Here is a 17907-nt window from a genome sequence, read left to right as displayed (position 1 = left end):
ATGAACAACAGACGTAATGACTGTCATAAATTCTTGGACAATCAGATCGTCAAAGCTACCAGTTGGCTTGCTCCATTTGGGCTGCAAGTTATCAGCCTTATTCACCACTGGAGTGGGGTGCATTTACTGCTCCAGACCCAGTTTTCTGAGATCCTCAGATGGAAGGTGCTATATCAAGGTGGTTAATCCCTGTTCTTTTGGTGCTTTGAGGTTCCCATTCTCTCCAGATTCTCCAGTCACTCGCCTGCTCTTCCCCCACCATCCCTGCATAATTGGGATTCTGCTTTGATCCCTTAGAATCCTCATGTTCCTGTCAAGGAAAGAGGTTATTCAAGTTGTCTGTGTGGATCCCATTCAAGGTGCACATGTGCCTCATGCATGCCTTAGCTGGGATCCATACAGACAAGACATTTTGGAGAACTACAGTTACTATAAAGTAAGTACCTGTGCTTGCTGGTGCACTCCGCTCTCAAAGCCTAGGATTTGACTGCTTTTGATACTTACCTTATATGTCAATTCCCAAGACAGCGATTATCTATCAGGCATGTGAGCATCTGTACTCTACCTTCAGGGAGTTCCAGCCACAACCAGTGATGGCCCTTCCCATCTCTCTCTGCAGGACCGGGATTTCTTGGAAGACGAGCAGTTCTTTCTAGAGACGCTGAAGAAAGCTTCCTACAACATGTCATCCCAGACAGCATGAGGAGTTCAGCCCGATGTGCAGCACTGGTTGAGCTCGCTTTTTCTACAAAGACGACAGGGGATTTTGTAATGTAAAAAAATCCAAAAATGAATGGATGGAAAAACAAATTGTCAGATACATTCAGCCAGGCAGCAGCTAGTTTAAAAAACAAAACAAAACAAAAAACCTCTTTTGCTTATGAATTTTTAACTATGTCCGACTGAGAGCCCTACAGCCTAAAGTCTTCCATTACTTCAGCTGTGAGCCCTTCAGAGCCTGAACTGTCTTTTTTTCATTCTCTCTCTCTTGGTTTTATGCTGTTGCCTATTGCCGTAGTGTCGAAGCACCTTCCGCGTACAACAGCTTGGCAACAGCAAAGTTCTTGGGGGTCTCCATGGAGTCACTGGCCCATGTGAGAGCACCTAGAGATCTTTACACACACCACCAGGACAGGTACAGCATGGGCTGAACCGGTGCAAACTTTCCATGCGTTGCCCTGCTGCGATGCCTCAATCATGACCAGCAGGGACCACCTCCTCAGCCTGAGAAGGTAGTTCAGTCTCCGTGGACCATTTATAATTTATCCTGTCTCTTGGCACCTTTGTTGAGAGCCTCAAGTGTGGTAGTGGGTTATGGTGATGTGCACACTTGTGTGCTGGGAAATGGCCTAAGACCCACCACACTCATTTCACATTAGCCATGAACCAGCCAGTGGGTGGCTCATGTACTGCTAGGGTTGCCAACTTTCTAATTGCACAAAACTGAACACCATTGCCCTGCCCCTTCCTCAAGGCCCCACCCCTTGCCCTGCCCCCACTCCAGCCCCTCTCCATCCATTACTTGTTCTCCCGCACCCTCATTTTCACTGGCAACCCTATCTGCTGTACCATGGCCATGTCTAAGGCTGGATTTTGAGTGATAAGGGAAGAGGGAAGGAGACAAGAAGGAACCAAGTTCTCGTGATTTAGGAATAGTTCACTTCACTTCCACTGCATCTCGGTGTTTTTGATGCTTTGCTATCTTCCCTCTGCCCTTTCATAGCAATCATGGGCTGGGTTAGAGCCTTGTAACCTAACCTGCCCCTAACCCAACAACACCTGACTTCAAGTGCCAGTGTGACACTGCCTAAGGTACACAGGGGTGTGAAGCACCTTGCTATCCCTGCCCTTAACATGAGAGAGCCTGATCTGTGCCATAGGGTCAGCTCCCCAACCCTGGCCATGGGCAAAAAAAGCACTTCTCTCCAGGCCTATGCAGGCCCCGCTCTCTCTACAGGCTAGTGCTGGGCACATTCCAACCCTCGCATACCCAGCCCCTGTTCCACTGGGGACTTGCAGAATTCACAGGCATGCTGCTTCCACAGAAGAGTACTGCCCAGTTTACCCATGTCCCTTCAGATCGCTGTTCTGTTTAACACAGCACGGAGATATTTTTGTAGTGAAAACAAGTAACAGTTTATTTAACGAAATATAGTCACGTAGTAACAAGTAGAAGTTTTGGGAGCAAATGGTTATATGTAAAATAGGGCTATAGATTAATCGCAGTTAACTAATGCAATTAACTCAAATTTAATCGTGAGTAAAAAAAATTAATCGCAGTTTTAATCGCACTGTTAAAGGATAGAATACCAGCTCAAATGTGTTTAAAAATTTTGGATGTTTTTCTACATTTTCAATTATCTCATTTCAATTTATAACACAGAATACAAAGTGTACACTGCTCACTTTATATTATTTTTATTACAAATATTTGCACTGTAAAAATAAGAATTTTCAGTTCACCTCATACAAGTACTGTAGTGCAATCTCTACCGTGAACGTGCTGTAATTGAAATCAATATATTTGAAAATGTAGATGACATCCAAAAATATTTAAATGGTATTCTATTATTGTTTAACAGAGCGATTAATCACGATTAATTGTTTTAATCGATTGACAGCCCTAATATAAAATAAAATCATAATCGCATGCTAGAGCCTAGACTGCCATGGCTAGTTACTGTCATGTCTTATAGTATTGCTCACCAATGTTTCTCAGCTAGCTAGGCTGTGAGCCCTTTTGCCTCAAACAAGTCACACGTTCAGCTTGTCTCCTCCGCAAAGTGTGTCTTTCTGCACCCTAAGTTACACCACTTCCAATCTCTTGGCTTTACCTGTAAACAGGATCTCCCCTGCTATTTTTCCTGTGTGCTCCTTTCTTGTCGACTTTACAATCTCTTCAGTAGCGTCAGGCTTAGTCAAGCAAATAGACTTACAGTGTTAGACATGCAATACACCATGACCAGGCAGAGACGCAAACATTTCCTCCCCTCTGCCTGTTCAAAATCTGTTTCTCACCTTCTGGTGACCAGTTTTAACTTAAGAATATCGTTTTCGGTACAAATACCTCTTAACTATCCTCCGTACGTGCATTTTGCAATGATTATGGTGGCCGGTGGGCCACTGGCTCTCGGTAGAGACCTTACATGCCACCCTTTGGCAAACAGTTATGCACGTACCTGGCCCAGGGGATCGCTTACGCGCTCTGCCAGTTGGCATCAAGTGGTCCCTGGGTCACAGGTTTGGGTTGAGTCTGAAACACAACCCTATACTCTTGGGCTTGGGTCAGGTCGTCTCTGATCCCCTCCTCCCACCCAGGGGGACAGTGCGGCAGTGGCTGTATGACCAAGCGGTGCTCTGCCTGCTGGGGAGTGTGTTGATGAGTCCCAGCACCTCTCTCTCCACAGCACAACGAGACGGCGGTAGGCCGCAGGCGTGGCACATACAGCCGCTGCTGCGTTCCCTGCCCCGACAGGAGGCAGTTGGAGACAGATCACTGGCCCCAGGTGTGGGGAGTAGGAAGCCCCACCAGGCTGAGCACCATGGGCAAGGCAGCAGCAGTGCTGAGGAAGGTTCAAGGAAAGGGTTGGGTCAGGTTCGGGTGGCTGTGGTATAGTTGGGTTCGGGCCAGGCTTTAGGCCTGAGCAGGCTAGCAGAGATGCTGTGGGCTGCTGGCAGGTTCCATACCTTTGGAGAAGAAGCTAGTTTGATTGGGAAGGGGAATTGCGTAATTGGGGTTGGTAAAGGCGCATAGAGCCTTCCAATGCTGGGTCACTGCTTCAAATCCAGCCGAGGACCTTAGTGTCTGCAGAATGTTGTGGATTCTCTCTCGGCCACGCATGTTCCAATTAGCCTGGTTCCTGGCTGCTGATGCAGCATGGGAGGTGTGTCTCCTTGTTGCCATTGTGAGTGATTTAGTCAAAGAGCCATAGTGCTGCTCTCACATTAATACCAGAGCCGTTCTCCCATTCTGCTGTAAGAACACGATGACCTTGGATAAAGAACACAAGAGCCTCTTAGCTGCTAACGAAGGGGAAGAGCGCTAGCAGTGCCAAATGTTTTCTGATAGTCTGAAGACAAGCTTCAATTTTCATAACTCTCAAATGCAGCATGTACCCAAAGGGAGAAATTGGTCTCTTTGCATCTGCTCCTCACCACCCCTAGCATTTGCTTTTATATTTTAAATAATACAGTAAAATCCAAACGCCTTGTAAGAAGAACAAAAGCCCTAGCCACTGAACAGAAGTTAGCGAAAGAACAGCACCCTTTCTTTTTCTTGGCTGCCCTATGGAATAATTTACAGGGGGCTGTGCATTTAACCGCCCTTGTCATGCTCCATTATCATCCATTTGCCAACCCATCAAGGAGAGAAATGCTGCTTATTTGGGGTGCCATTTACGTGATGAGTGATTGGAAGCAAAGAGAAGCTGAAGATAATGGGGACGGACAGCGTCATATACCACAGATTGGATTCTTATCTCCTTACGCCCGTGTAAATCTGGAGCAACTCAAATTGACTTCAGCGGAGTAACTCTAGATTGACATTGGTGTCAGCTCAGAATCTAGCCCTGTGCTTCTGTCAGGGAGTGAATTAAGGTGCAGCAGGGGACTAATAGGGTTTGGAGAGCACCATGATCAGCTTCTGTGCCTGTGTGTTATCAGTCCCACAGTCTTCGAGTGCAGCAGTGGCACTGGCATTGTTCTGCTGGAGACAAAGGAGGAGACTATTTGGGGTGGGGGGGGTATGACTGACCTTTTTGGAGACAAGACTGGTTTGATTCAGGGTCTAAATTGTTTGTGACGATTCCTGTAATTGAGCTATTTGTGGCCTTTGTTGCAGAGATGAGCCAGAGAGGATGGCAGGTGCTGTGCTTGGTGACATCTGTGCAATGCCGCTGAAGACAGGGAGAGGTGGAGTCAGTTGTGGAGCTGAGAAAAAAATCCAAGGGGCTCATCTAAACCCCTGTGCACCAACACATTAAAATTAATCCAGATGCTACTTTTCGCATCCGCCCCCCCCCCCTTCCCCCCCGTGCTTGGGTGCTGCATCTTGCCTGCTACTGCATGCTCACAGCTGAAGGAGAATGTTGCCTAGGGGTTACAGTACTGGACAGTGAGGGAGGCAGCACTCCTGGGTTCTAGTCCCAGCTCTTCCACTGATTCACAATGTGACTTGGCTCCCTTTACATGCAAGTGTGTCCCAGGCGGGTCAAAGACCCCCTGAGCCAATGGCACACTGGGCTGATGCGGTTAAGGCACATCAGTTTCAAAGCCACCACTGCCCAAGGAACTGATGTGGTCAGCATCATGCCCTCCCTCCTTCGACTGCCCTAACTCGATGAGTCGAGTGCCCGTTTTGCAAGTGGGTGAACTGGAGGTGGTCTTGCAGAGAGAGATCAAGTGAGACTCGAACCCACAACCTACAGGATTGTAGGTGAGGACTTACCTACTCCGTGTTACTTGAGTTTAGATGTGGGGTTTCTTATGTTTCTGCTCTTTACACATAGCTGAGCTGGCTGTGGGAAAACCCTAATCCCCCGCTCTAGCCCTTCCACGGAAGGAGCGAGCTGATCCCCCCAATAACCCCCTATGGGCTATTACATTGTGAATCAATGGCACCTCCTCAAAGTAGACAGCAGGTTGGCCTGAATTCCCTCTTCCTGTTGCTGCCAGGAGACACAATAGCCATCCAAAGCGGGTATATAGGCTAATGTGATCATACGCCAGCCCAGCTGCACAGCCTGTAAAACAAGAAGGAAATGGGTGCAAAGACGACACAAGCATCTCAGCTGTTTGTGTGTGTAGCTCTGTATGAAGAACTACACTGTACCTTGACATTCAAGCCTTAGGAAGGTCTGTGTTGACCATGAAAAAGCATGCTGGATTCATCTTTCCAATCCTGCTGTCTGGACTGGCTTGCTTTCTCTTCCCACATCCAGTGCAGCCTCCCAAGGTGTAGCATTTATGTCAAAGTGCTGGGGATCCCACCTCTTCCCAGGGGAAACTAATCCACCCTCTTGCTGTTAGGAACCAGTTGCTGATGGGCCCCCTAGATTTGCCCATCACGTTACAAACTATCCACTTTCATAAATTCAAGGGGAAGGTGGCTGGTTTCACCCAATTCCCCCTGTCCAGTGAAGCAACTGTACTTCTGTCTTTTATTAGAAGGTTGGAACAGATAATTAGGCTGGAGTGGAGAACGGCTATAACATTGGTCTCTGACTATAAACGAAAAGGAGTACTTGTGGCACCTTGGAGACTAACACATTTATTTGAGCATAAGCTTTCGTGAGCTACAGCTCACTTCATCCGATGAAGTCCTTTGGAATGTTCTGTCTGCAATCTATACCTCTTGCTGTTACTATACTGAGCCTGTCCTCCTTTGCAAAAAGCTTTGAGATTTACTGATGAAAAGTGCTCGTTGAAAAGTAGATATTATTTATTATTATTATTATTATTATTATTAAGTCTTTTCTTCTCTGTGATTCCAGTTTCTCAGCTACCAAAGGTTTCAGAGTAGCAGCCGCGTTAGTCTGTATTCGCAAAAAGAAAAGGAGTACTTGTGGCACCTTAGAGACTAACAAATTTATTTGAGCATAAGCTTTCGTGAGCTACAGCTCACTTCATCGGATGCATCTGATGAAGTGAGCTGTAGCTCACGAAAGCTTATGCTCAAATAAATTTGTTAGTCTCTAAGGTGCCACAAGTACTCCTTTTCTTTCAGCTACCAAAGTTCAGGTTCTATTCCTGCTGTTGCACTGACCTCTGGTGCCTTGGAAAGAATTGGAAAGGACAGGTAACCCATGTCCGTTCTTTCAAAGTATTCCTCAACTCTGTCTGATTCACACATAAGCTTCTGCCCAGTTCAGGAGCCTGGCTGTGACAATTCCCCTTGCCACCTTGCAGAGATTGATGCTCTTGTGTGAGTGGAAGTTCGCCAACATTTGATGCCGTTTTACTAATTCTGGCCCCAATCCATGGGTGTGGACTGCAGCACAGAGCTCCACTATAAACAAAGGGTCTCTCTGTAGGTGCAGGGAGTTCTATTTCAGGAGCCTTAGTGCACAGTAGAACTACAAGTATAACCACACAGCAGTTAAACTTTGATGCATGGAGAGGACCTAACTGTGTCCCCCTTATTTATTTCTGTAATGGGCCACAAGGGCGATGGTTTTGCTCCGAGTAGTTCCTCACGCTGCTCCCTTCATCTCAATTGACCAACTCTTCATTTAATTTACATTCCTTCCTAGCTCTTTTTATTTCTAATTAAGACAATTTGTCACGTAATTACAATCATGTTTATCTTTGTGACACTCAATGACCTGGGCCCAGGGTATCCAAAAGATCGAAAGCTCCAGGATGAAGACCATAGTTGTCAATGGCACTCCTCTGGCTCAGTGGAATGGCAGGTTCCAGCTTTCCTGTGTTTGGAAACTCAGCGTTCTTGGGGGCCAGTCCCAGCCTGTGAAATGAACTGGCCCAGGAACTAAGGACCACCACTCACCTCACTACCTCCACTCAAAGTGTAAGGCACCTGTCTTCTCAAACACAAACCCAGAGCAGCGTGGACATTTTTTTAAAAAATCCTCCACAAAACAAAGCCCACCATTGCATACACAGTTCTCCGCTGAGAGAGAACAAACTGTGTGTAACAGACGTTAGTCACGGTGCTCAGCAGAAGGCACGTTAAGGTGAGAACCTATATAGACAAGAATAGTCTGCAGAGCCTAAATTCCTTCTGCAAGGACAATACAAGGCTGTTCTGTTCTAGGATGGCGCTGAGTGATACAGTAACAGGAGAGCTGGAGAAGACCTTTAGGTCATCCAGTCCATCCCCTCTGCTACTGCAGGACAGAGTGGTACATAGGGTAGGGAGAGATGAAAAACTAAATGCCGCATTGCACGTGCTCACACTGGAGCTGTAGGGAATCCTGCTTTGTGCTGGGATTTCTATGCTAATGAGGGGCCCAGAAATGCACACAGTATTGCAGATGCAGTCACATCAGAATCCCAAAGTGGAGGATTACTGCATCTCAGCTCTGTGAACTGAAGAGTCAAGTAACATGTACTGTCCACAATTGGGACATAGAAACTGCCAGACTGGACCAGACCCATGATCCATATAGTCAGTCACATATCCTGTCCCTGCCAGCAGACAGCATCTGGCAGTGAACCCTAGAGGGGATGTGATCTGTGTACTGCTTTGGGATGAAGGCAGTATTGCCAACCTCAAGCATTCAAAAATCATATCAGGCCCCCAACATTTCATGGGATTTTAAAAAACTAATAATGTGGGAGTTCTATTAATTTGTCATCTGGTTTCTGAATCTTTTGGTTGCACTCACTTCCCATTTTCAAGTTTTCCTCTGAAAAATGACAGGTTTCAGAGTAGCAGCGTGTAATGCATCCGATGAAGTGAGCTGTAGCTCACGAAAGCTTATGCTCAAATAAATTTGTTAGTCTCTAAGGTGCCACAAGTCCTCCTTTTCTTTCTCTGAAAAAAAAATCCCAAGGACCAGAAACTTAAAATAAAAAAAAAAAAGAGCAGATTCTCACATGATCACCTGACTCCAGCAGTTCGAGCTTTACAAAATATATCAACAGTTGTGGGATTGGTGATTCAATCATAAAAGCTAGCACTGCTGGAAAAGTCACCATCATCTTTACTAAGCGTACTACAGGCAGCTGCTAGTAGCCCTGCTTGCAGGTAAGGTTGCTCAACAGTTCCCTTTCTATAGCAATGAGAATGGCTCAACGCTCCTCCCAGGCGCCTGGCGGGGTCTCCACCAGGAAGCCCGCGGCCCTTCACTGCAGCCTGCCACCCACCAGCCAAACTCCTCTTGTGAGTGACACGCCGGGCTGCAGCTGTGAATCAGGACCCCATTTTGTAGCTGGCAATCATACTAGCCTTGGTGAAATAAATACATGCCAGCTCTCTGCCTGGGGTTGGAGTGTCTAGTCCTTCACCCCATGATGAGGATGTACCGCCTTTTTAGGTATATTTTGTAACGTTTTCAGTCAGGCACTCGTTTGGACAGCCCTTCCAGGCCCGTCTCTCGCAAACGCAATGCGGGGCACGCCGCGCCCCGGCGGGGGCTTCCAGTGAGCGGCGTCGCAGCGCTGGCAAAATGGCGGCGCCCATGCTGAGCGCGGCGCTGTACGGAATACGGACCGGGCGGGCGTTCAGTAGCGCTGGTGAGTGAGCGCTCTTATCCCCGGAGCCGAGTCGCCGGGCGGAGCGGGAGCACGGGCGCTGGTGGGCCCGGGGTGGCGGGTTGAGCTCTCGGATGCCCGAGTTGCCTAGATACATATGGGGGCAGCCGCCTGTCCTGGGATTCCGGGGTGGGTGGCCGGGCTCTCGGACGCCTGGGTTCTCTTCTCCCTCGCTGTGTGGGGGAGCCTTGTGTCCCAGGGTTTCAGAGAGGGGCAGCGTCTCGGACGCCTGGGTTCCCTTCCCAGCTGTCACTCGCTATACAGGGCAGCCATCTCCCCCAGGGTTTCAGAGAGGGGCAGCGTCTCGGACGCCTGGGTTCCCTTCCCAGCTGTCACTCGCTATACAGGGCAGCTATCTCCCCCAGGGTTTCAGAGAGGGGCAGCGTCTCGGACGCCTGGGTTCCCTTCCCAGCTGTCACTCGCTATACAGGGCAGCCATCTCCCCCAGGGTTTCAGAGAGGGGCAGCGTCTCGGACGCCTGGGTTCCCTTCCCAGCTGTCACTCGCTATACAGGGCAGCCATCTCCCCCAGGGTTTCAGAGAGGGGACAGCCGTTTGCACATCTGGGTTCCCTTCCCAGCTCCCACTTGCTGTGTGGGGCGGTTGCCTGTCCTGAGCTGCCCCAGTCCCTACTAATGACAGGCATGCCGCTTGCTGGATGTTCCGGGGCCTGTAACCCCCTTTAGGGCCATGGTGGCATCAGAGTGCTAGTTCAGTGTGGTGGTGACATCTCTCTGCCTGCTGCAGTGACTGCAAGTGACATAGCTCAGGAGTGCAGTGGGATGGGGAATTGATGCAGCATCTCAACACGTGGTCACCCTGTTGCTGTGCTGGCCGTTGGGGGCTCGCTTCCTTCCTTACCCATTTGTAAAACATGCATAAAGAACACCGGCCTGTGTAGCTACGAGTAGGGTTCCCACCTGCTCTGAATTTGGGGGGTAATATCAAACTTACTGCACTGATCCCATGGTGTGCTGGATCACCTCCAAAATTACTAGGGGCTGAGAATAAGCAACATTGTATTTTGGTCTTAATATAAATTCAAAGCCGTCCACAGAACTGACTCAGGTTACTGGAGAAACAATTCGTTTCTGTGTGGCCATGACTATCCTCAATAGTTATGTAATGGAAAGGTCCACTTGTAAGCACGAGGAATGGCGCTTTCTCAGCAGCTGGCCTGGGACGGTAGAACTTGGCCCTGGAACCCATCAGAGTGTTCACATACTTCACTGCCTTGAAAAACAATTTTTTAAAAGTGTATGTGGGGGAAGAGGGGTAATTTAAAAACACACCAAGGAGGAAAACTTAACCTATCCTTCCCCCAAAATTAAACTGCCCAGGTACCATGGTGATGAGCAGAGTATAAGAACCTCAGTAGAGTGTGTTGGAAATGGTAGAAACTTGTCCTTGATATCAAAGTTTGTTTTTATTCACACCTTTCCCTTAAGGATGTTAAAGTACTGTACAAAAGTTAATGGATTGAGCCTCACATGCACTGCTGTATATCATCATCTTACAGATAGGGAAGCTGAGAGAACAGAAGTTAAACTTCTGGCCTGAGGCTACAGCAGGCTGGGGGTACAGCTTGGAATAGAACACAGGTCTCCAAACTTCCAGGCCTATGCTGTAGTCACAAAACCATCCTTGTACTCTTCATCCAGTCTAAGCCTGCTCTGATCTTGTCTATCTAGCATGTGATTGTCAGTGTCTTTGTAAAATGAAAACCTCCTGTGTTTTCAGCTGCTCTCTGCAAGCGGGCAGCCCCTCTAGGGCCAATGCCTAATGAAGACATAGATGTCAGCAACTTGGAGACATTGGAGAAATACCGCAGCTTCACTCGCTATTTCAAAGTGGCTGAAAAGGAGAGTAAGAAGACTCACTGGTGGCAAACATACAGGAAGCATATCACACCAGAGCAAGGTACCCAAGGGGAAGGAGATGAGTTACTTTCGAATTCTGTTGCTGGAGGGAAGGGGGAGCTATTTGTAGGCCAGTAGTTATGCATGTAGCACCAAAATGTGCTCCACAAGGGATTGATCAAATACTTGCATGGGTAGTAGACCCCTTGCTGCTGTAGAAATTTGCAAAGGCTATGCGCCCTTCAAGGAAACTGACTAGAATTTTCCTCTTAAAGGAAAGGGCTTGCCAGATGCAACTAAATCTTTGGCTTCCTTTGACTCAAAGATTAGGGAGGAGAGTTAGGAAGCTATTTATTGGGGCTCCTGTAATACAAAGGAAATAAACCATAAGGTCTCCAAGCTCTCCTTTTGAAGTTTGCAGGTTTTTAGTTTCTAATGATGTATTATATTTATTTTAATTCATAAAACAGGTAGTGAGCACCCACCCTGTGCTCACAAGCCCAGATCCTCAAAGATAGGAGCTGAAATGCCCTTGGGCCTGAGTGCCTTTCCACCACTTAGTTTTCAGTTAACCAAGCCAGATAATGAACTGTGTTTCACACCTAAAAGTAAATAACCACCTACAAACATTGTAAACTCAAAATTCTCTTCTTGTAAAAGGCATAACAGCTCATAACCTCTCCAACCCATCCCTTCCCAAATGCTATAGAGTAAAGTCATCTCAAAAGAGCATCTGACTTATTATTCTCATTTATCTAACAATAACCCTAATAGACAAAGATTGAGGGATCTGGTTTTATATAATGCCATAGTGAGGTGAAAGACGCATCCAGCTGTCCTTTGTAAGGAGGTAATATTATAAGCCAGATATTGTCTGAGTGCTGTCAGTGTGCTTGGCATTGTATAAACATAAGCAAGATACAGTCCCAAAATTTAGTCTAAATTAGACCCACAATACAGCTTAGGTGATTGTAAAGCAGGGAATGGAAATACCCATGTGTGTATCTGTAGACCTGTTTAACGGGCTTGATACTTACTCAAGCAAAACTCAGTCTTAAATGAGCTTCAGCGAGAGTGCGAAGTACTTTTTATCGTTAGATGTCTCCAAATCTTTTACAAAGCATTGCTAGATACTGGAGTTGTATGGTTGCATAGACAGAATAGCCAACACGCATGCACTAGCTCCCCTATTGGCTAGAGCATCAGAATCAGTTGTCCTGACAAGTCGTGGCTAACGTTCCACTTGAGTTATTCCCTACGTGCTTTCTGGGAAAGTGCCTTGGGATTTTTATCTTCTATAAGAGACTGGCAGAAGGGACCGTGTTCCATGTCCTACTTGAAGGAGGGCACCTGTAACAGGATTGTGCTGTAGTAATAGCACTGCCAACACTAAATGTTTCAGTGGTATCAGAGCCTCTCGCTTGCCGGGCAGCTAGATTATATGGCATGGACCAAGTACTATCCCAGTCTTGTAATGAGTTCCATGCAGGCACAGGGCTCTGTCTGCACAGAGCTCATTGCAGGATCAGGGCTTATGTCTGTAATTCATCTGATTGTTTGTTTGTATCCCTCATGCATTTTTGGTTTGTCTGTCACAATTGCCCATGGCTGCTGGACAGAAAGAACAGAATGGGGCTTATTTTAGGTTTCTCACTTACATGATTTTGACATTAGATGAAGAGGCAAAGATAGACATTGGCCTGCCTTACTACAGACCACCACGGGCAAAGCAACTGAAGGAGAGAAAAGAGATATTGAAACAGAACCGCCAGAGTGTGGAAATGGAAAGAGCATCCCGCCTCAGGACACGTATGTACCCTGCAGTCTTGGTTTCCTCTTCTTCTGTATCTGTGGTGGCTTAGACAACCCTTCCACATGTCTCACTACTCCTTATTTGCAATTGCAGTGGTGATTCCACTTGACGAAGTCAAGGCAGAGTGGGAGAAAACCAATGGCCTGTTGCATAAGCAGCGTGTCGCTGAGCACTACGGGATATACCACGATATGTTTGACGAAGCCATGTTCGTCCCCAGAGTGGTTCTGCGGGTAGAATACAACCTAGATGATGAACATGTCATGCCAGTATATCATGGGAACTTTGTGACGCCCACCGAGGTATCTTATAATTGATCACTAGGAAGTGTGCCCGCACAAGGTTTAACTAGCCTGACGGCACAGACATTTACTGTAAGAGGACTGTTCTTTTACAATGGAAAATCATATGCTTTAGAGATACTTCTAGTTAAGATAAGGAAAGAGCATTACAATGAATTCATTTTTAAATGAAATGGCAAACTTGCTTTTAATAAAACTCCCCTGCCTTTCCTGATGGAAATTGGTTCGCTCTGTGGCAAAGCCAGATTTGATTTGTTCTGTTGGGGCTGTTTTTATTGTCACAGTCAGGTTATGTCCGAGTGACTAATTCAGATTCTCTGGTTTTCAAAAAGACATAATTTTAATGCAAACAATCCTTTGGAGCTTTTACTGGAGATTCTTACGTTCGCGACTGTCTTGTTACATTGCTTATTTAGGCTTCCAGTCCCCCAGAAGTTATATATGAGGCAGATGAAGGCTCCCTGTGGACTCTGCTGCTCACTAATCTGGGTGTGTATCAAGACTTTCAAGAACTGCCTTAAACTGGCTGTTTCTACCCTCTTTTTGTTTTGAAAATCTTATTACTTTAGGCTGCGTAACCTGAGCAATGGTCATTCCATAGGGACTGTTCAGCCACACCTGCAAAATCACTCCAGAAACTGTGTATAGAATGGTTAGAATGGAAAGATCTGCTTGGCAGAAGGTAGTGGAGCTGTATGAAGGAATAGCAATACTCTGCTCCTCTGGCCCACCTTCAATCGGAGGGATTAGGCATTTTGCAAAATGACATGCGAATGCTAAATAGTGTCACAATATTCTTTACATACACTGAAGAGTTCAGCCTTGCAAAATCTCTGTGAGGATGGCAATACTGTGCCCATTTTTCAGGCAGAGAAATAGAGAATGGTTGAAATGATTTGCCCAGTGTCTGACACACTGGAAGGGAAGCCAGGAAAAGAAAGCTGGTTTCCTGACTCCCAATCTTGTGCGTAACCGGAATACTGTCCTCCTCTGTGCGTCTCATACACAGAGCTTTATATTTCCAAAATGTTCTTACCAACATTAACTGATTTCCACAACATCCTTGTGAAGTAGGTAAGTCTGTATCTCTGTCTCTGTTTTATGGATTAGGGAATCAAGGTGCAGCAAAGTTAAGTGACTCATCCAGAGTCACATAGTGAGTCTGTGTCGACACAGAGGTTGGAACTCAGGGGTTGCTGGCTCACAGCCTTGACCTCCATCCTCTGGGGACTTGTTCCAGTTGTTTTTCTGACACAATAAAGGGTTGGTAGAGAGCAGCTGAGAGGTCTGGAGAAATCATCCCCTTTTCCTATTGGACCTAAGGAATTCTGACTTTGGAGTAGATCCTATCAATAAGGCAGCAGGCAAACAAATAGTACTGTCATTAAGACATGTGTTTCTCTATGTGTGTGCACAGATGGACACCTGCGAGACGCTGATTCTGAGTACGTCCACTGGCTGGTGTGAGTATTGCAAACCAGTACATCTGTACAATGCATGTGCTTCAGGGACTTCAGCCCTGGCCTCCTAAGCCTTGTGAGAGGAAAAATGGTCAAAGAAATGGGGAAAGAGCTTCGCAACAGAGCTTTGAAATGTAGTTGCCACATAGACAAAATCTGGCAAACATCGACTTGGCTTTTCCCTGATCATCTGGCCTGCGTAGTTCTGGTCAGACATCTGTCCTGGAGCACTGTTAGCGCTAAAGCTAGAGTAATTCCAGGAATTGTTACTGTTTTCTGTTTAGATCCATGGATGTGATTTGCTGCTTCCCTTGACTAGGTCTGTCTCCAGTAGCTGCATGCTTGCTATGACAGGGAATAGCCCACAGCTACACAAGGGGAGAGCATGCCACAGATCTTTCCACGCACAACTTCAATGCTATGGTTTTGATCAGAGATGGCAAAAAGAAAATAAAACCAGTCACTTGGATAATGACTGAAAAATTTCTTGCACTTCACAGGACCAACATTCCAGGCAACAACATAGATTCGGGAAAAGAGATTTGCCATTACTTCCCCCCATTCCCTGCCAAGGGAACCGGCTACCACCGCTTTGTCTTCCTCCTCTTCAAGCAGGACCGACCAATCGATTTCACTGAAGATGTTCGGCCGACCCCATGGTAACTTTGATTCTTGAATCCCTGTTGGATTCTTGTGCCCTGTATGATCATAGCGCACAAAACTGATCTCTCAACTGAAAAAAATCGCACTGCTCTCTGAAAACATTTTACTCACTGAGATTACTTGTAACAATAACTTACCATAATTGAAAGGTGATTTCCCTCTGTTTTTTCTGCTTGTTTCCTTTGGACAGTGCTGGCTGCATAGACAGTTTTGCTGTTTCCCTTTCTTATTTGTTTCCACTAACAAAACAAATCCTCTGCAGGTTGTATGCGCAGCTGGTCTGTGAGGACACATGATGGTATTACTGCTACCACAGCCTGCCCCATTTCACCCACCTGTTATACCTTTTCTTAAATGAAGGCCCCAGTCCTGCAGGGGGATCAGTATGGAAGACGCTTGCAACTCCATGGCATCCCATTGACTTTGCCAGTAGAACAGGATGTTAAGAAAATGACTTGCCAGATTGAAGTGACAAGGCCAATTTATGTATGGCTGGTATGCTTCCACCTCAAGCTGCCTAGGGAGTTTGACTTTAAATTGCCATGTAGGTTTCTCTCCTGGGGTCTGTTTCTTCTGTATCTCTGCAGAATCTGTGATGATGCTGGATTGTTAGCCATGAAAAAGAGAGACCCATACTTTTATTCCTGTCTTGTTTTCAGCCACAGTCTCAAGATGAGAACCTTCAAGACATTTGACTTCTACAAGAAGCACCAGAATGATATGACGCCAGCTGGGCTGGCATTTTTCCAGTGCCAATGGGATGATTCTGTTACTAACATCTTTCACAACTATCTCAGTAAGAAACTCACTTTATAGGGTACAGGGCAGTGGTTGTTGCATGGGGCAGGGGTCCCTTTCTCCTCCGACCCCCACCATCCAGCAGTCAAGCATAACTAAATGTATCCTGTGGAGACAAAGTCATTTGGTAGGGCCTGGGGTTGGGAAAGGAGGACAAGGGGATGAAAGCTGTTTGCTCAAAGTCACACACTTGACTTAAATCAACCATGGCCATGCGGGCTCTCTGTGATGGAGCAGATGAGGGTTCCTGGAGGCATGGGCGTTTCTGAGCGTGGGGTGAATGCAAAGGCTGGTTCTGAATGTCCCCCTTTGGGACAGTTGCTCTAACTGGTTTCTAGATAGCCATGTATCACTAGCACATTAGTTTGACACTGGGAACATTTATAGTTGAGAATTAAAAGCAGTTGCCCTCTCTTTCAAAGGTTGCATTGTGCCCATGGCAGTCTAAGGGAACAGCCTTACTCTGGTGGGCTTTAAATCCCATTTCGACTGGGCACTTTAAAATAACAATGGGAGATCACGTGGTGGAGAGAACTACACGTGTGTTTTTGATCTATACTTAATCTCCCATTCTGCCCAATGACGGAGACATGGCATCTTCGGAACAATGGAGAGTGGGCAGAGCCTGGCGTGTTCGTGTGCAGGGTTAGGTTCTGAGCTGTCTCTTGGCTAACGATCAGCATTGTCCCTTTGCAGACATGAAGGAGCCAGTGTTTGAGTTTGTGCGGCCCCCTGTGTATCACCCCCCTCAGAAGAAGTTTCCGCACCTGCAGCCTCTGAGGTACCTGGATAGGTACAGGGACAGCCATGAGCCCACGTATGGCATTTACTGAGGAGTTTGCCACCTCTCCAGGAGCTCCAGGCCATTGGGGCAGGAATACTCTATCTTCTCCAGATGCGTCAATTGACTGTGCTGTCTGGGATGCTCCATGTCTCTTGGAGAGGGGAGTGTGGATTTTTGGAATCACAGCATTGGCAGTTACCTGGTCAAAAGCCTTGTTAATAGAGGGTATTTATGGCCATGAGAGCGTATCCATCTCGCATCTGGCTCAAAGACCTTCAGAGTGTAGGGCTAGCTGAATGGCCCAGTGTCCTCCAAGGGCACCGTGTCTCATGTCACTGCAGGAGCCAGAGCTCTAAGCATAGGTGGACTAAGGCTGACTCAGTCTGGTTAGCCAGTTCAGATCATGTATTTGAGCAGTGACAGAAAAATACCCTCATCTAAATCCAACCTAGTGATCTGTGCAACCTGGCAGAGGTAGAACTGTCCATACGGTGCGTCTCCTCTTTCTCCTGCCATGAATTTCCCAGTGCTGGGATCCTGAGCGGCATCCTTCATATTTTCATACAGATATTTTAAAAATCTGAATTAAACCCTTTCCAAGAGAAGCTGGTGACGTGACTGGGTGAAAGTCGCTGATAGCTTTGGGGAACCCACAGGGATCCTGCCAGCAGCTAATGCAGCAGTTCAAAATGTATCGGGTTCTTTGTGCATTTCAGGACTAATGGGATCAATGCTTGATGCTGAACGGCAGCCTCCTGCTGCTCTGGACCCTCACTCCCCCGCCCCTCTTGGTCACTGCCATGTGGGAGGAAATGCTGGCACAGCGGGGGTTTGAAATAGAGGTCACATTAGGAGGACCAGACTGCCTCGAGTTTGAGAATGGGAGTGAAGGGGCTGGGGCCTACCCCCAAATTAAGAGAACACAAAGTTCAGATATGGTCCAAATTCACCTCCTTCCCTGTAGACCTTGGACGAGGTCTGTATGTTGTTAGTAGATATGGATCAAAACCAGAACT

At 46.9% G+C, this 17907-nt stretch overlaps 1 protein-coding gene and 1 long non-coding RNA gene across 9 annotated transcripts in view; both read left to right on the top strand.

Annotated features, from left to right (window-relative positions):
- LOC119843025 (39S ribosomal protein L38, mitochondrial) overlaps positions 1-17492 on the top strand; it is a 50457-nt gene extending 32965 nt beyond the window's left edge. For 6 of the 8 annotated variants that reach the window (XM_038371914.2, XM_043496365.1, XM_038371918.2 and 3 more), the window contains one exon: positions 620-2249. In XM_038371914.2, coding sequence (XP_038227842.1) covers positions 620-703 — 84 coding nt within the window. In that variant the 3' untranslated portion in view covers positions 704-2249. Of the gene's footprint in view, positions 1-619; positions 2250-8765; positions 9196-10952; positions 11133-12745; positions 12881-12977; positions 13187-13602; positions 13676-14603; positions 14650-15146; positions 15306-15968; positions 16106-16803 lie in introns of those variants that run through there. The other 2 variants (XM_038372347.2, XM_043496368.1) reach the window with 2 other exon arrangements.
- LOC122456571 lies at positions 6324-7574 on the top strand. Its single transcript, XR_006275512.1, has 2 exons — positions 6324-6508; positions 6734-7574. It is a non-coding gene; the product is annotated as an uncharacterized LOC122456571 (long non-coding RNA).
- Positions 17493-17907: the final 415 nt, after the last annotated feature.

This window comes from Dermochelys coriacea, chromosome 14, assembly GCF_009764565.3.
Source record: "Dermochelys coriacea isolate rDerCor1 chromosome 14, rDerCor1.pri.v4, whole genome shotgun sequence".
Lineage (NCBI taxonomy): Eukaryota > Metazoa > Chordata > Testudines > Dermochelyidae > Dermochelys > Dermochelys coriacea.
The sequence above is the reverse complement of the archived record's forward strand: the minus strand, read 5'-3'. Positions and strand labels throughout refer to the sequence as shown.